At 42.6% G+C, this 25,965-nt stretch overlaps 2 protein-coding genes across 8 annotated transcripts in view; one reads left to right on the top strand and one right to left on the bottom strand.

The window, feature by feature from the left end:
• Positions 1-14,907, top strand: part of LOC129703467 (anoctamin-7-like) — a 97,714-nt gene extending 82,807 nt beyond the window's left edge. For all 3 annotated transcript variants that reach the window (XM_055645948.1, XM_055645950.1, XM_055645949.1), the window contains exons 21-24: positions 978-1,120; positions 4,554-4,644; positions 10,189-10,308; positions 11,129-14,907. In XM_055645948.1, the coding sequence (XP_055501923.1) occupies positions 978-1,120; positions 4,554-4,644; positions 10,189-10,308; positions 11,129-11,227 (453 nt within the window). In that variant the 3' untranslated portion in view covers positions 11,228-14,907. The remainder of the gene's footprint in view (positions 1-977; positions 1,121-4,553; positions 4,645-10,188; positions 10,309-11,128) is intronic.
• A 7,214-nt stretch (positions 14,908-22,121) lies between these two features.
• hdlbpa (high density lipoprotein binding protein a) overlaps positions 22,122-25,965 on the bottom strand; it is an 82,122-nt gene continuing 78,278 nt past the window's right edge. For all 5 annotated transcript variants that reach the window (XM_055645943.1, XM_055645945.1, XM_055645947.1 and 2 more), the window contains exon 28: positions 22,122-25,060. In XM_055645943.1, coding sequence (XP_055501918.1) covers positions 24,971-25,060 — 90 coding nt within the window. In that variant the 3' untranslated portion in view covers positions 22,122-24,970. The remainder of the gene's footprint in view (positions 25,061-25,965) is intronic.

Raw genomic sequence — 25,965 nt, 5'->3', positions numbered from 1 at the left:
TAAACCACAGCAAAGGCGCAGACTTAAAGTGCAGGGACAGCAATCAGGTAAATTGGGGCATTGTGGCTACGTACTTCATATCGGGAGACATTGTCTGTGGACTTGCTAAAGAGTGGCAAAGATGTACACAGTGACCAAACTGCCTGATTGCACAACCTGTGCACCAATTCCTCATGGGACTGCATGGACTCTGCACGATCTGACTGTGGACTGGCTGCGTGGTCTGACTGCACACACTCTGTGTGGACTGGTTGCGTGGACTTGCCGCAGTCTGACTGCATGGACCTACTGCGTAAACTGTTGCACCAACTGTCTCTGTAGTCAGCCTATATGGGTTCTCTTGGTCCATCTTATCTCTCATTGGCTAAATAAACATTTGTATGAGGCATTGAAGATAAACCCCAGTCTACTTATTTTGCAGATTGTCAAGCTTTCCCTCTAAGTAGATGTAACTTCAATCCATTAAGCACAGGGGAGTCCATTGGTGTAGCCGGATGGGCCACTGCTTTGCATCACCAGCGGGCTGGGTTCAAACATGACCTCAAATGCTGAATGTGTGGAGACGACACACTTTTACAGTCATCCCATGGGTTTCCTCTGGATACTCGGGCTTTCACTGAAGGAGTGCAGGCTGCTTGGTTAACTTGTCGCTGTAATTGACCTTCGTTTGTAGGCGAGTGGTAGAATCTGAGAGATGATGAGAATGAGAAGAATAAAAATGGGATCTGTGTAGGATGGTCAGCATGACTCAGTGGGCTGAAGGGCTTGTTTTTATGCTGTATCTCAATAACAGCATGACTGGGGATTAAGTTCTGCCATTTTATTTTGCATGGAAGGGTAATTTTCTCTTCATTTCAAATTATTTGAATCACAAATCTTGATATTAAAATCTCAAAATGTTGTAACATTGCTAATATAAGTTGTTCATTTAGCAACCAACTGGATCCTTTGAAGTGTCTGACATATTCTCTCAACAGGCCTTTTTGATAGCATTCACGTCAGATTTTCTGCCTCGCCTCTACTACAGCTACACTTACGAAAGTGACCTAACTGGCTACATTAACTTCACCTTGGCATACTCTCCCCCCAGTTTCAAGGACTTGAACCAGACCATGTGCAGGTAAGGCATAATCAGGGAGAAAAATGGAATGGGGGAATAATCAATGAGTCTTCAATGAGTTCTCCAGGCAAGGCTCATGGTGCTCTTGGTCCACTCAGACCTGTGTTTCCCAATAGCTCGCCCAACTATATAAAATACAAGATCAAAACTCCAGGCCTCTTTCAATTCAGACACTTTATTTTGCAGAGTTGAGAAGTAGACAGAGAAATATGTGACCTGAAGAATGGATGTGAATGGGTGAACTGGAAATTCCTCCAGGGATTAGAACTAGTTTTACAAGGTTAACTCGGTCTTTGATACATTTTGTTGTTCTTGGACTGTGATAGGTGATTAAATGGATAAGTAAAGTCAAAGTACACATATATTAAAAAAAGTCAGTGGAGATTTATTGGATGGATCAGAGAGAGAGAACGGGGGCTATTAAAAGTGATCTTGATACAGTGGACAACAATTACATAGGCAAAGAAATTAAATATATCTATCCAGTCCATTAAAGGTGCCCCTGGGATGTGGGAGGGGAATAAATGCCTTGGGTATAATTATTTGATAGTGTTAATATAGGGTCTGTGCGAGGTCATCTGGTAAAGAGTGTTCTGACGTAGATGGCTAAAGGTGCACCAATGCCAGCAATCTCCCTGCGCCTTACCCAATAAGTCAAAGATCTCAATCTAATCTCAGTTTTCAGAGCCTATTCACAGAGATATTAATAGGTTATGAAAATAAAAGATCATGGCAAGTAGCCTTCAACACAGGCAGATTTAAGGCTCATTTATACATAGAGTCCTTTAGCTGAGCTAAAAAAAAAAGGTTTGAATAGAGAACGTCCTATGGTTACCAAAGGTGAATGCTAATAAAGATTCAACGAGACTTGTAATGCATGTAAGCAGATCATTAAATTATCATGGAAGGTATGGAAAATAAACAGCAAGCTTACTGGAATTTTGACAATTTATGTCTGGAGAATTAGAGTTTGAGGGGACCATGGACGGAACATGGTCCAAGAAATGTGTCCCTTCCCCACCCCCCATGCTGTGATAGCGATTTCCGCCCATGGAAGGGACTAACGTTATGCTATCGCTGTACATTCCTGGTTAGATGCATCTGGTGTACCTCGACTAGTTCTGGGCAATGTACTTTGAAAAGGTATATTGGCCTTGAGGGAGAGTAGATTTGAATTAACTTAGATTTGATGCATGGTGAAAGACTATGCAAACCCAAGTCATATTTTCCTGGTATTTAAAAAATTAAGTGAAGATATGCTTAAACACTCCAAGAAATTAAAGTGAAGCAAGAGGGTTAAAGGTCAACTCACCCTGTGTTCTACCACTCCTCTGCACGAGGGGACGATTACCACAGCAATTAACCTACCAACCAACAGTCTTTAGATGTGGGAGTAAATCGGAACACCCGCAGTAAAGGAGAATGTCCAAACGCCACATAAACGGCACAGTAGGTCAGTATTGTGAGGTCTACTAGCCAGGCCTCTGTGCCATTGAAAAGCAAAAAAGTAGGCAGGATATTGTTCAGTATAAAACTGGAAGTAGACAAAGGAAGCTGCAAAGATATGTTGACTGTGGCTGTTGGGAAATTACATTAAAAAAGGTATGACAGTGGAAGACAACGACAAGCATTTTTAAAAAATAATAATTTAATTGCATAGAAACATAATACCTTTACGGTACCAAAAAATCAATAGGAAAAGTGATCTCTTTAAAAGGGAAAATCAACGATTGCCCCAATCCAAGGGAAAGTTGCTGGAAATAACCATCGCCTGAAGGATTGTAGCATTTTAGAGCTTAGCAAGGGGGAGCGAGAAATTGGCAAAGGGAAGATAGAATCTAAAGAGAATCATAAACTCAGTTTGGATAAACTTCTATAATCATGTAAAAAGAAAAAGCAAAGATTAAATGAGGTTTCCTTAAATGCAGTAAATATTATAATGGGAAGACAGGAGAAATTATAATCTGGAATAAGGAGCTGTTAAATGAACTAAACAAATATGTTGTGTCTGTCTTCAAGGAAAAAGTCTCAAAAAACCTGTCAGAAATATTAGAGAAGCAATGATCTAGAAAAAAAAAAATCAGAAACTAAATTTAATTAATTTAAAAAAAACTACCAGGTAAGTCAGAGACTGAAAGCCAACAAATCCCAAGGTTCCAGTGATCTACATCTCAGAATTTTGAAAAAGGTAACTATAGAAGGAGAAGTCATCACCTTCCAAACTTCTTTCGATTTTGAAATAATTCCTACAAATCAGAAGATAGCAACTGCAACCCCACCATTTAGGAGAGAGAGAAAAACTGAACTCTTGACCTGTCACCTTCACTCAATTGGGGGGGGGGGGGGGAGGGATCTGTAATTAAGGTTTTGAGAGTACAACTCGAAAAGCATAACTGGATTATGTAGGTATCTGAAAGCCAAGGGTTTTCTCGTCCACTGGTCAACTCAACTGGAAAGAGGAAAATCAGATTTGCACAATCTCACTATAGTTTGGGGGACATGACTAGTAGCGTTGATGAGGATGAACAGGAGAGTTGACCAGTGAATGAGAGATAGCTATATTTTCAGAAAGCTTTGATAAGTTCCCACATAGGAGCTTGTTCAATGAGGTTAAAGCACATGGAATTAGTGGTAATACACTTTATTCATTTTTTGGGATCTGGGTATTAGTGTAATGCTATTAGCTTCTGTAATCATAGTTATAGCATCATACTGCATGGGACGAGGCCAGTTACCCCCATAACATCCTTGCTGACCCGTGAGCACCCTTCTATATTAATTCAATTTCTCAGCATTAGGTCTATAGCGTTCTAAGAAGAAGCAATTCAAGTGCTCATCAAAACACTTCTTAAATGTTGTCTTGTTTCAAAAGGAACTGCGGATGCTGGAAAATCAAAGGTAGACAGAAATGCTGGAGAAACTCAGCGGGTGAGGCAGCATCTATGGAGCAAAGGAAATAGGCGACGATTCGGGTCGAGACCCTTCTTCAGACCATCTGAAGGTCTCGACCCTAAACGTCGCCTATTTCCTTCACTCCATAGATGTTGCCTCACCCGCCGAGTTTCTCCAGCATTTTTGTCGATCTTAAATGTTGTCAGTGACCCAACTTCAGCCATTCATTCAGGCAGTGTATTCCAAGTCCTCGCCACTCTCTGGGTGAAGTAGCGAGTGTTTCTGGTGTTTCTGGACTGAGTTCTTGGTTAAAGGAATAAATGCGGAATTTCAGGAATTTTTATTTCTATTTTTCATCACTTCAGTATTCAACACAATAACTCCAGGTGGGATTTTGTCATGAGATTAGATCCAAGAACCCAACACAATTCACACTATTGCCCTGGAACATATGAAATACAGGAATTATGTAGTTGATATTCCATATATTACCTATTGTGTGGCATTCTCCAAATAACTGTATATGTTCATTGATTTGTAGGTACAAGGATTTCAGAGATGACAAAGGCCAGTTGACCTTAACCTATTGGAACCTGATGGCGATACGTCTGGGCTTTGTCATTGTGTTTGAGGTGAGTCGCGAGCAGATGGAACCACCATCAGCCTAAAATCCCAAGAACAGAGCTTCAGTCTGATTCTGTCCCTGCAGGAAGTCCTGTGTAAAGACTTGCTATCAAGAAAGGACTTGATTTACTTTCAATCTATTTACATTCAAAAGTCATCACAACTGACCTGGGTCATTTTCCCGAGTTCAGGACAGACCATAGAGCGTAGAACAGCACAGAATCAGGCCCATAATGGCCATGCCAATCATTATGCAGACTTGAACCAATATTTCTGATGTACATGTGATCCATATCCCTCCATAGTTATGCATCTATCTAAACACATTGTAAATGCCTGCCTTATCTGCTTCCACCACCTCCTCTGGCAGTGTCTTCCAAGCACCCACCCATTCTATGTTGAAACAAAACTGGTCCCACATATCTCCTTTAAACCTTGTCTCTGATGTTATAGTTATGCCCTCTAGTATTTGACATTTCTATCCTGGAAAAAGACCGTCTACTGTATCTATGCGCCTCAAAACGTTATTCACATCTATCACATCTGGCATACCAGAAAAAACAATCCCAGGTCTGTCCAATTCCTGTAATCCCTGCAGCCAATCCTGGCAGCATTCCAGTAAACTTTATCCGCACCTTTTACATAGCCTCTGCATACAATGTTCCAAATGAGTTCTAATCAAAGTTGTATAAAGTTGCAACATTAATTCCTGATTGCCCCAATATTCAATGCCCCAACTGATGAAGGCAAGGATGCCATACATCTTCTTTACCACTCTATCTACTTGTGTTGCTATTTTTAAGGAGCTGCAATTCCAGATAAAGTTCCTGTATCTCTCCCTTCCATGAGATCCAGTCAGTGCTTCTTAAACTATTTCAGTGTCATTCACCCTTGAGTCTTTATAACAACATTTCATTCACCCTCAACTAAATGTTCTTGTTTTTTTTGGTAATTTTCATCATTCTCCCTTGTGTATAATTTTATATATAATTAGTTTGTCACATGAGCAAAAATCATAAATTAACTCATTTCTAAAATGTTTATTTTATTCAACTTTTTGAACATCCTAAAAATATGTAAAGAAAACTAGGAGTGAAAAAAAAGTGTTATTACCACTGGAGTTGGAAAATCATTCTATTAGAATGATAAAAAAAAACATTCCAACGGCTAAACACTGGGCTTCAGCCCCATCCTACCCTTTCGGCCCATTACTGCATTCTTGGAAAATTAGCTCAAAAAACCTTAAGAGTATGTAAATTGGCAACATGAAATTCAACAATTGCCTATGGCGATCCTCCAGTGTTGCCATTTATACATTTGTGATCCCACTAGCTCGTCTGGTCTTCCCTATAAGGTTATATCACAGTAAATTTGGGAAATATCCTGCTACTTTGAAATTAGAAAACCATAGAGAGAAAAAAACATATATCAAATTTCCAGCTCCACTGCCATTAAAACCAATGAGATTTTACTAACCGCTTTAATGGCAATGCCTTTTTTAAGTAGAGAAAAAATATATACAAATATCTGAATAAATTAAGTCATTCACCCTTCTAGTTTCATTCACCCCAAAATAATTTCATTCGTCCTTGGGTGAACCATTCACCAGTTTAAGAAGCACTGGTCTAGGTCTGAGTGCAGGATTATTATAGTGTGCAGTACTAGCGCTGGCTAGTTAATTGGCGAGTAACATCGCCCCCTATGGATGTGACATCGTTATCACGAGAGCCCAACCAAGAAGTAGATTAAAACAAATCAGCTACTGTCTGCATGTAGAGAATGGAGGTATATCTTTATTGGTCTCTCATCAGGATAGAAAGTAGGCCATTCAACCCCACAAGCCTGCTATAAATCAGATCCATTTACACAACTGCCCTAATGTAACCCCACTTTTTAAAACGGGAGGGAGAGAGAAAATGGGGAATTACAGACCAGTTAGTCTAACGTCGGTAGTGGGGAAACTGCTAGAATCAGTTATTAAAGATGGGATAGCAGCACATTTGGAAAGTGGTGAAATCATTGGACAAAGTCAGCATGGATTTATGAAGGGTATATCATGTCTGACGAATCTTATAGAATTTTTCGAGGACGTAACTAGTAGAGTGGATAAGGGAGAACCAGTGGATGTGTTATATCTGGACTTTCAGAAGGCTTTCGACAAGGTCCCACATAAGAGATGAGTATACAAACTTAAAGCACACGGTATTGTGGGTTCAGTATTGATGTGGATAGAGAACTGGCTGGCAGACAGGAAGCAAAGAGTAGGAGTAAACGGGTCCTTTTCACAATGGCAGGGAGTGACTAGTGGGGTACCGCAAGGCTCAGTTCTGGGACCCCAGCTATTTACGATATATATTAATGATTTGGACGAGGGAATTGAATGCAACATCTCCAAGTTTGCGGATGACACGAAGCTGGGGGGGCAGTGTTAGCTGTGAGGAGGATGCTAGGAGGCTGCAAGGTGACTTGGATAGGCTGGGTGAGTGGGCAAATGCATGGCAGATGTAGTATAATGTGGATAAATGTGAGGTTATCCACTTTGGTGGCAAAAACAGGAAAGTAGATTATCATCCGAATGGTGGCCGATTAGGAAAGGGGGAGATGCAACGAGACCTGGGTGTCATGGTACACCAGTCATTAAAAGTAGGCATACAGGTGCAGCAGGCAGTGAAGAAGGCGAATGGTATGTTAGCATTCATAGCAAAAGGATTTGAGTATAGGAGCAGGGAGGTTCTACTGCAGTTGTACAGGGTCTTGGTGAGACCACACCTGGAGTACTGCGTACAGTTTTGGTCTCTTAATCTGAGGAAAGACATTCTTGCAATAGAGGGAGTACAGAGAAGGTTCACCAGACTGATTCCTGGGATGTCAGGACTTCCATATGAAGAAAGACTGGATAGACTCGGTTTGTACTTGCTAGAATTTAGAAGATTGAGGGGGGATCTTATAGAAACTTACAAAATTCTTAAGGGGTTGGGCAGGCTAGATGCAGGAAGATTGTTCCCGATGTTGGGGAAGTCCAGAACAAGGGGTCACAGTTTAAGGATAAGGGGGAAATCTTTTAGGACCGAGATGAGGAAAACTTTTTTTCACACAGAGAGTGGTGAATCTCTGGAATTCTCTCCCGCAGAAGGTAGTTGAGGCCAGTTCATTGGCTATATTTAAGAGGGAGTTAGATGTGGCCCTTGTGGCTAAAGATATCAGGGGGTATGGAGAGAAGGCAGGTACAGGATACCGAGTTGGATGATCAGCCATGATCATATTGAATGGCGGTGCAGGCTCGAAGGGGCAAATGGCCTACTCCTGTACCTATTTTCTATGTTTCTCAGACCCAATAACCAAAATCTGTTATTCTCACTCAAACATTTCAGCTGGCCCCTAGAATTCACAGCTAGCATTGGCAGGGCTACTGCTGCACTGAAATTGCAACAAACTAACAGATAGAAACATAGAAAATAGGTGCAGTAGACCATTCGGCCCTTCGATCCAGCACCATCATTCAATATGATCATGGTCGATCATCCAGAATCAGTACCCCATTCCTGTTTTCTCCCCATATTCCTTGATTCCTTTGGCCCTTAGAGCTAAATCTAACTCACTCTTGAAAATCAAAGATCAAAAAAGGAAACTAATCCCAATTTCTACACCCCTTTCCCCTTATTTTTCAAACCATTTACCCAAGCTGTCAATGAACAACACAATCCTCCCAGTAATATTCCCAACACAATTGTTCCATTGAAGAATATTCTCATCCAGTCATCGCTGTGAATGGCATTCCCAACCCAATCATCACAGCAGCGAGCCAGTCTCACGGCTCAATGTTTCCAGTAATATTCCTGGACAAACCATCCTGGTGAATGACATTCCCATCCTGATCTTCCCTGTAACGTTTCTGACCAAATCATTCCTGTAAGTGATCCGAGTCCTCCCTATCCCATATATATGCTGGTAGGTTAATTGGCCACCATAAATTGTCCCACATGTAGGGAAGTGGCAAAAACACTCAGAAGAATTGGCAAACGTGAGAAAGAGTGACGAGCAGGGAATATTGGAGACAGGAATGTAACTGATTGGATTGCTCCAGAAGCGCTGGCAGGGACCTAATGGGTTGAATAGCCTCAATCTGTCTCAGTAAACAAGACCCAATCTTCCCAGCAATCAATATTTGTGATGTGATCATTCTAGAGTTCTCCAAACCTGTTTATTGCAGTATCCACTCCCAGTGAACTACACTCCTACCAAATCATCCCACTAACAATCTCAAACTGATCAATCCTAATCAACGAGACAGATTATGCAGTGATATTCCAGTCATAATTATCACATTGACCAACACACCTGTTCCAATCATTCTCGTAACATCGCCTAATGAGTGGTATTTGGGGGTGGGAGATTGCAACCTTCACGTGGTCCGCCCTGTTTCTACGAATGCAATTAATCTGGTGTGCACAATCAAATAAAACAAGTTGTCCTACAACTTTAGGCTGTGCACGCCATACACAAGAAGTGGTATTCCCAATCCAATCATAGCCCGAATGATCATAGGGCGGGAAGCAAAGAAAGAAGTTCCCTGAACTGAAACTGGGAGAGGGCTGCTCAAATTGAGTATTTGTATAGAAGTGATCAGTACTTAGAAGTCATGTTGGTTTACCCAGAATGGGATGGTTATGTGATAAGGTTGGACAGACCATGCTTGTATTTGGATGGGGTTTAGAAGAGTGAGAAGGGATTACGACATAGAACATCCTGATGGGGCTTGATATGGTGGAGGGAAATGTTTCTTCTTTTAGAAAAATCTAGATTTAGGAGTCACTGTATAGAAAAACAAAGGGTTGCCTATTTAAGACAGAAGAAAGTCAGATTCTTTGGATCTTTCTTTGTTAAGGGCCGTGATCTTTGAATATGTCAGACAGGTGAATAGACATGATAAGCAAGGGGTAGAAAGATTACCAAATACACGGGAATCAAATGTAGATGCCTGCCATGATCTAGACTTTGGGTGAATGACCTATTGCTTCAGATTTGTATGTTTATATTAAGCAATACATGTAATAGGTAGATGCAAAATAAATGTAACAACCTCAACTGCAGGAGAAGGCAACTGTTTTTAACAAGGACATTCATTAGAATTTGAACGTCAGTGCAGTTATCCTTCAAAGCAGAGCTTGGTCATCTTTTCAGACAGGAATTAGTTGCTTGAAAGTGAGGAAGGTTAAATGAGGAAGAGTACCAAGTGGATGATGTGACCAGTTAAGGAATGGCAGTGCAGGTATTGCGAGGCGGAATGTGAAAGTTGATTAATGTTGGAAGAATGCACCAGTGTGCAGGAGAGCGGCACAAGGAATCTGCCATTGCTCTTGTAAGTTGCAAAGGTGTCCTCGGTGCATTGGTTTGGCCTGCAGTATTTGACAGTGGGGTATGCTGCTCTGCTGTCAGCATCACACTTAGAGGCACAGAAGGGGCGATGAATGATTCCATAACCCCTGGATCTTTTGGTTACTGAACAAACATACTGCTCATTATTTTGACTTCCCCATCCATCTCCCCGACAGCACGTGGTGTTCTTCATTGCACGAATGATCGACGTCCTGGTCCCAGATGTGCCCGAGTCGGTAGAATTAAAGGTGAAGAGAGAACAGTACATGGCAAAGCAAGCGCTATCTGAGAACAAGGTAATACTACCAAGAAACCAGTGCCTCTTGCAGGAGTGAAACCGGTCTCAGTGGTCGAGCAGCATGTGTGGAAATAAAGGACGGTTAACATTTCATTTGAGCCCCTACATCAACACTGACAGTATAGAGGATAGTATAAAGAGGCGAGAGGGTGGGGTGAGCGGTAGGTGAAAGGAGGCGAGGTGGTGATGAGGAGCAGGTAGAGGCAGGTGGGAAATGAGTCAGGGGAGAGACAAAAGCTGGTGGGTGAAAGGTAAAAACAGGTGAGGGAAGGATGGTGGGCAAGTGGAACCAGATGGGGGAGGGTGATGTCAAAGTAATGAGGTGGGGGTGGGAGGGATGGATACGGTGAATGAAGGGAAAGAAAGAACCATGGTGGACTGGTGGAAGTGGGAAGGAAACGCAGGGAAAGTGGATTACCTGAAAATGGAAGCTGCAATGTTCATACCAATAGATAATAGACTATCCAGGTGGAACATGGAGAGCTGCCCCTTTGGTTGTGTCTGGCCTCACCCGGGCAGTGGGGGCCAAGGACAGACAGAACAGTGGAATTGGGGAGGGGAGTTGAAGTAACGTCGCTGGAAGCTCAAGATGGCGGTGCTCTGCAAAATGGTCACCTTGTCTCTGCTCGGTCTCGAGGAAAGTAGTATCCGTAACTAACTTAGTAGTTTGCTTTCAGAGTAAAGTGTACAACATTGATTCAGGTAATTCAGAGTCAATGTACCATTTGTGCCAAAGCATGCAGCCCCGAGACTGTGTATATCATGGACAACAAGTCGGTTTACATGATCTGACTGCTTTGTTCACCATGTCTTTTCAGACTCTCCTGAAACGAGTCGAAAGTCTGGCTGGATTTTGGAAGACAAAACCAAAAGGAAAGATTACCAAGGATCCCATCCCAGAGGATAAATTAGATTAATCCTCACCTCTCTTCCTCATCTGTTTCAAAAGCATAACACTGCGGATTTTACAGTTCAAACAATTATTACCAAGAAGTAACGCTGCCCTCAGCAAGCCGAGCAGCGTTTGTGGAGGGAGGAAAAGTTAAAAATTTCAAGTTCATCTTCATGAGAATTGGAGAGCAAGTGTCAAAATGCAGAGAATGGAAGAGGAAACATGTGGAATATTGAAGGGATTAAGAGATTAAAGTTGGTATAGGTGGGATAATAATGATGTTGCTTAATTGAGAATGCGTGTTTGGGGCCCTGGATATAGTAAGGGAGGTTAAAAAGGCCTGTATTGCATTTTCTATTGGAGGTGTCGCCCAGTTAGTGAGGAATGAACCAGTGTCCTGTGGGAAGTGCTTTTTTGGAATGCAGGCGGAGAAGTGGAAGTGTTTGGGTGTGGAATGACATGGGAAGAGGCAAGGGGAGACAAGGACAGAGAGAACACTTCTGGTTTTATGCTGGGTGGGTGTTAATGTTAATTAAACATGGGGAAGGGGGGGGTTAACTATTGCTTGAGGGAAAAGGAAAAATTTCAGATAGGACGAGTCAAGGGATGGTGATGGAGAAGTGAGAATATAATTATCACCCGACGTTTTCAATGCTTCCAGTTTACATACTGCCAAACATATCCCTTTCACCATTTTATAGGAACTATGACTTCTGTCACCTCCTGGTCTTCTCCTCAGGCACCAGTACCATCTTTCTTCTTCCCAGGCATCTGCTTTCCCATGCAAGGACAAGAGATGCAACACTTTCCCTTTTACCTTCTTTTCCACCATCCAGAGCAACTGGACACTTCAGGATTTATTTGCGCTAGTTTCTGTTTGCTGCACTTTCACCAATCATAATATTATTTGTGGCACAGCTGGTATTGCTGCTGCCTCATAATGGCAGACACCCAGGTTCAATCCTGGGCTCTGGAGCGGTCTATGTGGAATTTGCACGTTTTTCTTGTGACCATGTGGGCTTCCAGTCAGGTGCCCCAGTTTCCACCCACCTCCCAAAAACATGTTGGTTAATGGGTTAAATGTCCACTGTAAATAGCTGCTAATGTGTGCGTGAGCAGTGGAATCTGGACGGAATCGATGGGAATGGGGGGCGGGGGCAGGGTGGAATAAATGGGTGCATGATGGTCAGCCTGGACTCAGTTTGTTTCTGTACTGTATCTGTACTCAACTCTATGACAATCTCCCTGGGAAGACCAGTGACTGGGTGACAGCTTCGTAGAGTAACTCTGTTCAACCCACGTCGAGATTGCCTATAACTAGTTGTCCTTCCCACCTTCAAGCCCTGCCATTATCTTCCTCGAGGTTCTCCCTGAATCTCAAAGAACTCAACACGAGGTGCAACAATTTCAGCTAATGATTCTGCTGCTCATGTAATCAACTCTGCCTTGTCACTGCTCAGTCTTTTTTGTTCAGTTTAGAGATATAGCAAGGAAACCAGCCCTTCGGCCCACCGAGTCTGTGCTGACCAGCCATCACCCATTCACTAATTCTATCCTACACACTTTGGACAATCAGCTGGACACAACTCAATGAGTCAGGTTGGTCCGACACTCCTCAGATGGCACCCCAGAATTTGTCTAGCACCTTGTCCTTGCCTTGACACACAACAGTGGTGTGCATAGGGGAGGGAGTGGGGGATGAGTGGTGAGGAATTTCAGTCGAGCTGTTCCAGCACCACCTATCCAGTTGCTCTTTTCTCTGCTTCCTTGGGGCTGGTTGTGGTGCATTAAACATCTGGCAGATTACACATTTGATGGGCTGCAATGCAAAACCCCTTAAAATTCTATATCTAGACATTGGCTGGGGTGAAGCCTGGATATCAGAAGATTTTCTCGACTTCCTTACACACCTCCACTGACCTAATGAAGGGGAAGCGCTCTCCCACACTGACATGCATCACATCAACTGCTTCACAGCTGTGGTGACCATTTGACAGTCCATGCCAGTTCCCAGAACAATTCCTTTTCCTGTGTATTCCTATGCTACTTATTCTCTCAAGCAGGCCAAGCAAGACCCTACCCTGCACCCATCCACCCACTGGGGTAAAATCTAAAGCAGCCGATAACCTTCCAACCTACACGTATTTAGGATGCGAGAGGAAACCAGAGCATCTAGGAGAAACCCAATGCAGTCACTGGGCGAACGACAAACTCCACACAGACAGCACCCGAGGTCAAGAATGAACATTGGTCACTGGAGCCGAGCCAACAGCTCCCCCTACAGGGCCGCACCTGCAGAATTCGGACCCAAACTGGTCTCTCCCGCGAGCCCCTCCCAACCACATGCAGAGCTTCCTTCCTCCATTTAATATCAATGGAGTGGCCCTGCCTGAAAAGTCACAGACATTGTCTTCTATTTTACCCATATATTGACATGGACAGGAAAAATACCAAGAAAATATTTTTCATGCTGCAATAGTGAAATGGTTTATACAGTGACACTGTTATTCCGCCACATTCAGTGATAGAATGGCAGATTTTCCTGACATGTTGGATATGAATACTCCCATTTTAATTTAGATGTTACATAGTTCAGAAGTACAATAAATTTTCCAGTGAATCAGGAAAGTTAAGGGAGCACGGAACGAGGCGAATTTCAAGGGAATACAAGAAGCAGGGTCCTAGTGTGTTAGAAAGAACAGGTTCTCCAGTATACCAGAGGGGTTACTGAAAATGAGGTCCTGCTGCATTGGAAGGAGCAATGAATCAGCACCCAAGTAGATGCAGATGCTAGTATACAAAAAAAAGTGCTGGAGTAACACTCAAATGAGTCAGGACCTGAAAGATCACCTATCTGTGTTCTCCAGAGATGCTGCCCGACCTGCTGAGTTTTTCCAGCACTTTTTTTTTTTTTTTTTTTTTTTAACATTTACACACAGCCTTGAGGATAAGCATTTTACAGGAAGAGGAGTAAATTAGAAGCCGTCCCAGATTAAATAAAATACTTTGATTGACGAACCATTATGCTGGATGAACTGATGAGTAATCATTCCAGAGGAATTACCATCACTCCTCGCCTGAAAGCTCAGACAGATTCATTAAAATGGGAAGGCTAAATATTTTAATCTTCCAAAGAAATTGCAAGCATTTACTGACGTAAGTTTAGCAATTGAAACCACTTCAAAGCAGTTTTGTCTCCGTATTGTAAACATAAACTAGAATTAGTCATACATGCTCATGTTGAAGTTGTTCAGATGTTGCTGCATAAGGCAGTATTAACCTACAGAGGAGCTCAGATTCCAAACATTTAATTAAAATGCTGGAAGAATCAGATTGAAATGTGTTCGTAATAAGTATCAACTTATTAAAATACAAAATACAACTAATACCATCATAATAAAGCACGAGTCTGGATGTCCAACTGTCACGTTATTCGCTTTATCATGTATCTGTACACTGGGGATGGCTCAATTGTAATAATTATTGTGTTTCTGTTGACTGGTTAGCACGCAACAAAAGCTTTTCACTGTACCTCGGTACAGGTGCCAATAAACTAAACTAAGCTATTGAACACTTTTCTTTCCACACGCTTCAACTTGGCTAAACTTAGGCGCCACTGTACTGTTTTATGCTGTATTAACTTCTAATAAAATAAACAAAAAAAAAAAAAAAAAAAAACTTGGCTAAACTTGTAACCCGGATATACGAGCTGGGATTTCACGAACAGCAGAGACGTTTCCGTGTATTCATGCTGCACCATTAGTTGGGAGCTGGAGTGCAAAGTGAACACAAACAGCTGGAACGCCCAGGCAGAGTGAAGTGCACACAAGAGACATTTATTCATGTCCTGCCCCAGAATAAATCATGCCATTCACCCTGCGATATACAACTGCTTAAAGTACAAAGCAAAATCTACAAATTAGTAGCAAGATCTAACCTTGACATGAAACCTCCAAATAGATTACATTGGAACAGACCAGAGTTAAAGTACACAGATTATTAACAAGGTCATAAAGTCATACAGTATAGAAACGGGCCTTTCAGCCCAACACATCCATGCTGACCAAGATGACCCACCAAAGCTGGTCCCATTTGCCTGTATTTGGCCCATAGCCCTCCACAACATTTTAAAATCCATGTGCCTGTCCTGGTGTCTTTTAAATGCTATTATAGTACCCGTCTCAACTACTTCCTATGGCAACTTGTTTCATACCCATCACTCTGAGAGACAAGTTAAAAAATTGTTCCTCGGGTTCCTATTAAATCTTGCCCCTCTTACCTTCAACCCATGTGCTCTGATTCTCGATTCCCCTACCCTGAGAAAAGGTTCACTCGATCTATTCCCTCATGATTTTATGCGACAATATAAGATCACCCCTCAGCTTCCTACGGTCCAAGAAATAAAGTCCAAGCCAGCACAACCTTTTTTTATAACTCAGGCCCACGTGTTCTGGCGATATCCTCGTAAAGGGCCTGTCCCACTTTCATGACCTCATTCACCTTTTTTACTTGGGGACATTTTTCAGCAGGCTAGAAAAACGGCCCAACTTCGTTGATGCCACGAGTATCAACGACTAGCATCACGACCTACCTACGACCATGCTGCGAGTACGAGTCAAGGGCAAACTCGGCAGAGGTCGTGAGGGTGGGACAGGCCCTTAAATCGTCTCTGCACTATTTCCAGCTTAATGATAGCTTTCCCATAACAGGGTGGCCAAAACTAAACACAATACTTCAAATGTGGCCTCACCAATGTCTTATACAACTGTAACACAATGTCCCAACTTCTACACTCAATACTCTACTGTTGAAGGCCTATATACCAAAATCTTTCTTTACCACCCAGTCTAACCATGCACTACTTTCAGGGAAGTATGTACCAGTACTCCTAGATCATTCTATTCTACAACACTGCCCGCGATCCTACCATTCACTGTAATTCCCAAAAAGCAACACTTTGCACTTATCTGCATTAAACTATTAGCCATTCCTCAGTCACTTGCCCAACTGATCAAAATATAGCTGTAATTTTGATAACCACTTCACTGTAAGAAATACCACCTACTTCAATGTCATCTGTAAACTTACTAATCTTGCATTGTACATTCTCATCCAAAGTGTTGATATAAACCACATATAGCCATGGGCCCAGCACCAATCCTCAGGCACACCTTCCAGAGAAATCTACCATACAGAACCTTTTCAAATGCCTTGCTGAAGTTCATATAAACAATGTCTATGGCCTTTCCCTCAACCACCTTCTTGGACAGTTTTTCAAAGACTCAATTAAATTTGTAAGACATGATCCCTCATGCACAAAACTATTGCTGACAATCAGCCTGCCTATCCAAATGCATACATATCTTATCCCTTAGAATCCTCTCCAGTAACTTCCATGCCACAGATGCAAGGCACACTTGTCTATAGTTCCCAGGCATTTCTTTGCAGTCCTTCTTAAATAGGGGAACTACATTAGCCACCCTCTAGTCATCCTGCACCTCATCTGTGTCTAACAATGATTCGTACATCGCAGCCAGTGCTCCTGTGCTTTCTCCTCTAACTTCACACAATATCCTCAGATATATCTGACCAGGAAATGTATTAACCTTCATAGGCCTTGGGGTATCCAGCAGCTCTTCGACCATAGACTATTCACAGGATATCTCCATTAACTGTTCCAAGCTCCGTATCAATTATGCATTTCTCCACAGTAAACACTGAGGATCTTGCCCTTCATAAACCAAAGCGATCATTTGTGGGGAGCTGAAGGGTCCCATTCCCTCTCTAGATACCCTCTTTACCTTAACGTACTTATAAAATCTCCAGATTGCTCAGGCAAGGGGACGTTGGAACACATCCTGAGCTGCTGCCTAAAGCAGGACTGACAGTGCCGTGGGAGGACCGTCTGGAGGAGGCCCACGAGAGGAAGATGGCCAAGTATGAAGAGCTGGTCATAGACTGTCGCAAGCAGGGCTGGAAGGCAAGGTGTATGCCCATCGAGGTTGGCTGCAGAGGTTTTGCAGGGCAATCGCTCTACAAAGCCCTGAGTGCACTGGGCATCAACGGAGTGGCGAGGAGAAGGGCCATCAAGAACACCACAGAGGCAGCAGAGAAGGCCTCGAGATGGCTCTGGATCAGGAGAGGAGGTCCATGGGGAGGAGCGAATGCCACCTGAACACACGTCGTGGTCTGATCAACCACGGCTGGGTCGCCTGGGTGAGGGTGCCTGATGTTGAAAGACCTGAAACACCCAATGACCCCAGGTTACATCACTGATTATGTGTTCAGGAGCATCTATAGATGTATTTGTATCAATTTACCTTTACGTACTTATACAATCTCTTAAAATTATCCTTAATTTTATCTACCAGCGATATCTCTCGTCTTATTGCCTTTTTAAGTATGGCCCTCAGTCCTCCAAACTCCTCCTGGGATACACTTGATCCCAGCTTCCCATACCTGGCCAATGCCTCCTTTTTCTTGCCCCAATTTCTCTCATCATCCAGGAAATCTTACCCCAGCTGCCTTGCCCTTCACACTAAAAGGAACATGCATGCCTTGAATTCTCACCACTCTTTTAAAAGCATCCCACTTTATGGATATCCCTTCATCTGCAAACAATATACTCCAATCAACTTTAGCAAGTTCCTGATTAACACTGAAGTTGATTTTGCCACCATTCCTGGCAGCACTGTCTAGGCACCCATCACATATTGTGGAGGAAAAAACCTCTCATCCCCTTTAAATGTTGCACCTCTCACAAAGTTATGCCCTCTAGTCTTTGATATTTCCATTCTAGGGGAAAAAAGGTTTTGACCGTCTCCAGTACCTGTGCCTCAATTTTCTATATTTCCATCAGGTTTCCCCACAAGCTACAGCATTCCAGAATAAAGGGCTAATACCCCTAATCCAGGCAGTTTTCTGGTAAACCTCCTGCACCCTCTCCATAGCCTCCACATGCTTCCTGTAATAGGTGATCAGAACAGCACACAATATTCCAATATGGCCCAAGCAAAAATCCTATAAAACTGCATCATGATTTCTTGGCTCTTATACTCAATACCTTAACCAATGAAGGCAAGCACATCATATGCCTGCTTTATCACTTTATCTCCTTGGGTTGGCACTTTCAAGTCACTCAACATATCAATGCTATTAAGGTCTTGCCATTGACTGTATACATTCCCCTTACATTCAACCTCCCAAAGTGCAACAACTCACACTTAGTCCAGGCACTAATTCCTGTGGAAATTCACATATACCTCCAGTCATACAACAACCTTCACCCACAAAATTTGTTTTTATGAGTAAGCCAGTTCTGAATCCATAAGACCAAATTACCACGAATCCCATGCATCTTAATCTTCTAGATCACCCTACCATAAGGACTTGATCAAAGGCCTTACTGAAGTCTATGGAGACAACACGAAACCTGCCCTCATCTACCACATTCACAAAAAACCTGATCAAGTTAGTAAGACATGACCTGTTGCGCACAAAGCCATGCTGTCCCAAATCAGCCCATTCTTACAAATGGCAGTAAATCCTGTACCAAAGAATCCTTTCCGAAAGCTTTCCTACCACTGAAGTGAGACTCACTGGCCTATAACTCATGACATTCTCTCTACTGCCCTCCTTAAAGAAAGGAACTACATTGGCTGCTCTCCAGTTCCTTGGGCCCTCACTTGGGGCTAGAGAAAATGCAATTTTTTTTCTTGCCTCCCTTTATAACCTGGGATGGATCCCATCAGGGTCTGGGGATTTATCCACCTTAAATGTTCTTCAAGAGCCCCCAAAACAACCTCCTTCATTTCAAACTCCCATGACAGTATTATCCACATTGATCCTACTGTTGCAGGGATGCAAAGTACCTGTTTAGTACCTCACCTGCATCCTCTGACTACAAGCAAAACTCCATCCTTTATCCTCGAGGGGTCTAAGCCTCTTCCGAGTTACCCTATTTGTTAATGCACATAAAAAGCCTTGGAATTTCTTTCATCCAAGATATTTCATCACCACTTTTGGCCCTACTGATCTCCCACTTGAATTCTTTCCTCAAAGGCCCTGTCAGATTTCATCTGAAACCATACATATGCTTCCTTTTTCTTTTTGACCAATTTTACTACCTCTTTGGTCATCCAAAGGTCCCATACCATACCATCCTTATCCATCCACTTTACTGGAACATGCCAGTCCTGAACATTGAACTTTAAACGACTCCCATGTCAGATGTGGATTTACCCAATAACAAAATTCCTCCACAGATTTGGGGTCCAAATCCGCTCGCAATACCCCAAATGCAGTCTGACCACTGCCTTATAAAGCCTCAACATTACATCCCTACTTTTATATTCTAGTCCTCTTGAAGTGGATTCGAACATTGTATTTGCCTTCCTTACTACCAATTCAAACTGTAAATTAACATTTTGGGTTCCTGCACTCCCAAGTCCCTTAGCATCTCCAATTTCTGAATAGCATCCCCATTTAGAAAAGTCTACTTTATTCCTACGATCAGTGTGCATGACCACACACTTTGCAACGCATTAATCCATTTGCCACTTCTTTGCCCACTTTCCCAACTGGTTCAAGTCCTTCTTTAGATTCCCCAATTCCTCTACACAACCTGCCCCTCCACCCATCTTCATATAATTCGCAAGCTTGTCCACAAAGCCATTAATTCCATCATCAATATACAACATGTGGAATAGCGAACCCAACATGCAGACCAATGTACAACCAGGAACCACTATTCACAACAAGCCAACCAGGAAAAAGCCCCTCTATTTCCACTTTGCCTTCTGTCATTCAGCCAATCTTCTATCCATGCTAGCATCTACCCTCCAATACCATGGGCCCTCATCCAGCCTCACATGCAGCACCTTAAAGGCCTTCTGAAAATTCAAGTAAACATCCAGACTCTCTTTTGTTTATCCTGCTATTTACTTCCACAAATAATCCCAACAAATTTCTCAGGAAAGATCTCTTCACAAAACCATGCTGACTCTGGCCTATATTATCACGTGCTTCTAAATACTTGGAAACCTCATCCTTAATAATGGACTCCAAAATCTTACCAACCATTGAAGTCAGGTTAACCAGCCTCTAGTTTCCCCTCGCTCCCTTATTGAACAGTGGAGTAACATTTTCAATTAACCAGGCTGCAAGTTCGCTGGATTTTATTAGAATCCAGGGATAAGGTGACAGTGCTGTAAACATTGGAGCCATGGGACAAGATCGGCCATGATCGTCACAATGGCTGATCAGGTTCAATGTTTTAATTATTGTATTAAGATGGGTGGAGGTATGAGAAAGGACTGGGGAGCACCAAATTGTCTTGAAGTCAGTTGTGGATGTGGGATTGTTTTGAAACTGGTGAGATTTAATAGATATCTGATACTATTGTAGGTAGGATAGAGAAGAAAATAGACACAAAAGGCTGGAGTAACTAAGTGGGTCAGGCTGCATCTCTGGAGAGAAGGAATGTTGATGTTTCGGGTTGAGACCCTTCTTCATCCTCCTTGCATTCTGCCCACCAAGCCTACAAGGACTTTCAATGAGATTTCCGCTTATTCTTCTCTACTCTAGAAAACAAACCTAGTTTATTCACAGCAAGCTCGCCATCACAGGAACTAGTCTAACATGTCCTAAAGCATTCCCTCCAAGCTTTTGGGCAAGAGGTTGTTAATCCTGGCTAAATTGCAGTAGCCATGGTATTAAAATTGAGTAAAGGTTTATGTGCTGCTAGACTGTTTTGGTCAAGTTAAATGTGCTTTTGCAGAACTGGGACAAGCTGCTGAACGGCACCAGTTTGTCTGTGGCCTAGATAAGAGCTGCAGGGAAAGAATGGGACATCTGCAGTGTCCTACAATAAGGTGTAAATTGCATGGAACTGATTGGGTCAATGCAAACCAGATATAGTGTATATAATGTTGCAAAGCCTTATTTGGATAGTTGTTGATTGGTTGAGATGTTGAGCTTTGGCTGGGTTGTCTGAATCCCAGGGCACATGTTGCATAATTCATCTGTGTTAACTTCCATCTCGAAGCTGCACCAGATACAATGTATTAGTTACTGTGTTATTGGGTTTGGGAACTGTCTCATGTACTGTGTTAATCGATATGTGTTATTGGACTGCATAGAGACCACCCCCTTGTGGTTCGGCCCCTCAAGGTTCGGGGACCTATAAAAGGTAGCTCCCACGAGGTCCGATGCCGACCTTCTGGAAGAATGCTTGGGACTGCGTGACCTTTTGGAGTGTCTCTGCTTGCACAAGGCTAGAAGGGCTTGGCCAAGCAGATACAAGGATCAAACCTGCGATGGTTAGGTATTATATGGGGGAATTTGTGCTGTGTTATCTAAAATAAAGTTTAGTTGCTCAAGTGCTTGATTCAGTATTTTATTGACTAAAACTAGACTGGGGGGGGAGCTTAGAACAAGTTAATTACAAGGTGACCAATACTCCAGGCGAGAACACACCAAGAAAAAAGCCTGCAGTCATTTGGAAAACCAAAGGAAAAAAAGTTGCTGGATCACTCCAGTCAGGCTGCATCTGTGGAGTGAAGAATAGTTAAAGTTTCAGGTCCACAACATTTATTTAATCAGAACCAAATGAAGATAAAAACATTCTTATCATCTTTCAACCATCTACAAAGATGGAAGACAGAAGGGGGTCTGCTTTTAGACAAATGACACCAACAAAAATTAATGCCATTCAATGATGCTTACATCCCACAAACGCATCCTTGTGATTACTACATGATCCACTTCCCTTCTAACCGTAGTAACTGGTCTATTCAAAATCTATTGTCAAAACAGTGTACATTGGTCAATTGCCAAGACAGAATTAAACTGGATAAATTTCAATTCTAATGCATTCACAGCAAGCCTATACTTGCACGATTTAAAATAAACTACAGAAATACTAGTTATTCAATTTTTTTATTTTGGATTTATAAAATTCCAGTGTCATCCATATCTCCTGTACATTTGCATATCTCCATTCAGAGTTAAGGCCAATGGGTCTTACATGGAAACTGCTTGTTCTTTGTATTGCATCAACATGGAAGACTTGAACAAGTGTGAGTAGTGAAAACAGGCCCGATTCTCAAATCCTTCATTATATCAGTAGGACAGGGATTAACAGAGGACAGAATAATGGGATGTTGAACATTAATGGTTTGAGCAAAATGGACCGAAATGGGAAAAAAGGACATGGCACCTAATGCTTGGACATGAACTTGGAAAGTGCATGGAATCTATTGTGTTGTCAGGCTGACAACACTGGCCGAGCTGCATTCTGCGAGAGAACATGGTACCAAATACACAGCTTGGTGTTTCAGGTCCACTTGAGAAAAAGGCAGTCTTAACCATTGTTCTCAGCCTGTGCCAGGGAAATGCACAGAAGCCCCCGAGAAGATTAGCACGTTTCAAAAAGAAAAGGCAAATTTTCTTTTAACCCCAGGTAAATCAAAACATCAACAAGATATGCACTTGCACAACTGAGTATAGTCTCACCTTGAGTTTAAAGTGCCAACGAGATAATCAGATTGGGTGTGAGGGGGGAGCATAATGGAGCCACGAGGACAACTCATTACTCACTCAAATATCAATTAATTGCTGCCTTGTCTCCAAGCATATCCAGCATTGGAGCTGCAGCAAGGGCGCAAAGTTAAAGGGTGAATTTTTCTTTCCCAGAATTATGACAGGAATGTTTTATAAACTTGACAGTTAAATCCACAACCAGGAATTGACAAACTTAGAGTACATAATCTCTCCTCCAAAATCTAAAGATTGGGAAGCAATATTCAGATTCTGTTAAGAACAAGAGAAACTCAAAGAGGCCAAGTTTCTCTTTGTAAGTTGACAGAAAAGGTGCGGACAATTAACCTGGAAACTGCCGCAGCAAAAGTTTTTACTTCTTGGGATGCAGGTTCTGATGCAAAGGCCTCAATCACAAAGAAGAGAGATTGCAGAGAACCTGTTATGGCAGAGAGAAAGTTTAATCAAATCACCTCATACCCAATGCCTTAGTGTTTTTGTTAAGTACATTATCTACTTTTGGATCTCAGCAAGTTCAGTTTCTAAAACCAACTGACCCCAAATGAAAACTATACCCACCCTCTTTGTTCAGGCAACAAGGACCCCTGTCCACCATTAAAGTTGGTGGGCAACATCTCTCAAGCTACAAAATATTCTTTGCAGACTGTGGTTCACTCTCCCGTCTCCACTCCTCCCCCTCTCCTGCCAACCTCTGGATTATCTACCATGGATAAGGGTTGATCAAACTGTGCGGGCGTTAACCAGACTGCACGCTGTTTATTAGGAGCAGAAATCCAGCAAAGATGGTTAGCAACCTGACAGTGTTGGCCTTGAATTTGTAGTGTTGGGGGAGACCTGATCAACTCCCCAGTTTTTATTTTAAACTGACTTTGGCAGTCCACACCTGCACAAGGAAACTTTAGAACCACTTTCCCCTGAATGAGATTGTTGCATCCAAATGCAAGTAGTAGATTTTATACATTCTGTCTTGAGAATGTACATCTCACCCTTCCCAAGCTCTTTGGAACAACTGCACTGACTGGCCCAAAGTCAATGAGATATGTATAATATTTACACACAAGCACAGAATTCTAATAATTTAGTGTCTTTTCTATACACGAAAACTGTACAGAAACACTAAGCAAAGCAGAGGGTAGGCAAAACATCATCATTCTAATTTGTTTTGTGTTTACTTCACATAACCAATTCTTTACATACAAAAGGAAATCTACGCTACCAGGAGCAAACTTGGGGAGATAAACACACCCCTCCAGGGTAGGTAATTAAGGACTCATCCTTCATGATAGTTTGTCAGTCACTGCTCTAGCTTTGATCCATTTGCAAATGGACAGTCAGCCGAGTCTTTGGCAGTGGAATAGTTGAAGTGATTTAATTTGGCTTGATTTGATAATTTTAAATCCCCTTGGTACTCATCCACTACTGACCCTCAAGTTCCATTTACACTCTGTGCTTAGGAGTTTTTCAGCCACTATTTTTTTTTTTTGGACAAAGCAACATCACAGTGTGAACAACAGCCTTCTCTCAAGGAAGAGAGGAAGCCACAAAGAGACCATGAACTTTGAAGTGGTCTTGTATCAATGGCTTAAGGAGGACTACGAGATTGGCATTAACAAGGCCAATTTAGGATTTGGGTTTTCACCATCATTCCCAAATACTGTCAGAATTACAGGTACATCCCAAGCACAGGTGTAATAACAGACTCGGGGCTCCAAAGCAACAGGCAGTGAAGGATTAAAGTGACTGCACTCTAAGGAAAACTGCAAAGGCAGGGAAAAGGATGCTGGCTCCAGGGGCAAAGAGGAGACTACAACCCACCCAGTCTTTGCTTCAAACCCCTGTAAATGTCAATTCAGCTCCAAAAATAACTGCAGAGCAAAGTTGTATGTTGGGTGCAGAGATGCAATTTGGGCTGCTAAGTGTGAAAATCATGTCAAAGCAAGTCAGCACCGGGCAGTTTCAACTTGAGTTGTGCGTGTCAGGATATGTGGAATGCTGTGGGTGCAAGAGTCACCATTACACAAGTATAAGTGTGGCTCACAGGTCTGACCTATAATCATGCTGCTTGTGTTCTTGGAAAACTTGACACAGGAAGTTGTTTTGGCTATACTAATTACTTGCTAGGCTGCTGAATTGGAATTAAACAGGAAGCACATCTTGGTAGCCCAGCTGTATGGAGTTGGGAGGGGAAGGGAAAATAGCTTTTTCCAACTCAGAATCTCTTCGGTCCCCAAGGCGAAGTCTTTGGAGCAACCGGGGCACCAAAACTTGGGAAATCTTCAGAGCTACTCATGTCTGGAGCCTAGAGAGTGCAATACAAGAGGAAAAATTCAGAAACATTGCATTTCCAATAAATCAAGCTATAAACATTCCCATTATCAACCAAATAGTTTATAACAAATGCTCAGTAGAGGGTTTGTCCTTCCATGGGACATATTGGGCAAGGCATTGTCCCTTCATTAAAGTCAAGAGATTTTTCTATGTAGGTAGGTTACAATACTTATCTTCAGCGGCGCTGCAGTTCTGCCACTGGCCATGTGCTTGACTTTGGCGCCTTTCGGGGGGGGGGGGGGGGGGGGGGGGGGGGGGGGGTGGCGGGATTAAAATGCCGTTTTCTCCTGTATGTCCGAGATATATTTTCTCGGGCTGCTAGCTGATGCTGAAAATTGTTCCAACTTGCTTTCTCGGATGTTTTTTTGAAAATCGCGGGACAATTTAATCGCTGGAGTAAAATAAAAAGGCGACTTCTAACGGCGTCAACGGGACAGATCTCACGGAGGGGACAAAACATAAGTTAAGTCGTGTATTTTACATGCGCACTTCACGATGCGTAAATGACACCCAAGTGGGACAGGCCGTAAGAATTCCTTCTCAGAAGATGGAGAATCGGGGGAATTCTCCACTCCAAAGAGTTGGGAGGTAGTTGAACTTTAGAAGGAGTAAGGAATTGAGGAAGCTGGGGAAATTGTACAGAAGTGTTGGACAGATCAGCCATGATCACTTTGAATGGCAGGGCCGGCATGAGGGGCCACGTGGCCTACTTCTGTTATTATTTTTACCTCCATGTCCAGCAGGCCTCATCTGCCAAGGCACCACCTCCAGATCAGCAGAGACCAGTTGCAGCATAACGCCCATTACCATGAATGCTACAAGCTGCTATTGAAGCCCCAGGCTGACACCACACTTACTGACAAAACAGTTCCTTCC

This window comes from Leucoraja erinacea, chromosome 14 (assembly GCF_028641065.1).
Source record: "Leucoraja erinacea ecotype New England chromosome 14, Leri_hhj_1, whole genome shotgun sequence".
In the NCBI taxonomy this organism is placed as follows: Eukaryota; Metazoa; Chordata; class Chondrichthyes; order Rajiformes; family Rajidae; genus Leucoraja; species Leucoraja erinaceus.
The sequence above is the reverse complement of the archived record's forward strand: the minus strand, read 5'-3'. Positions and strand labels throughout refer to the sequence as shown.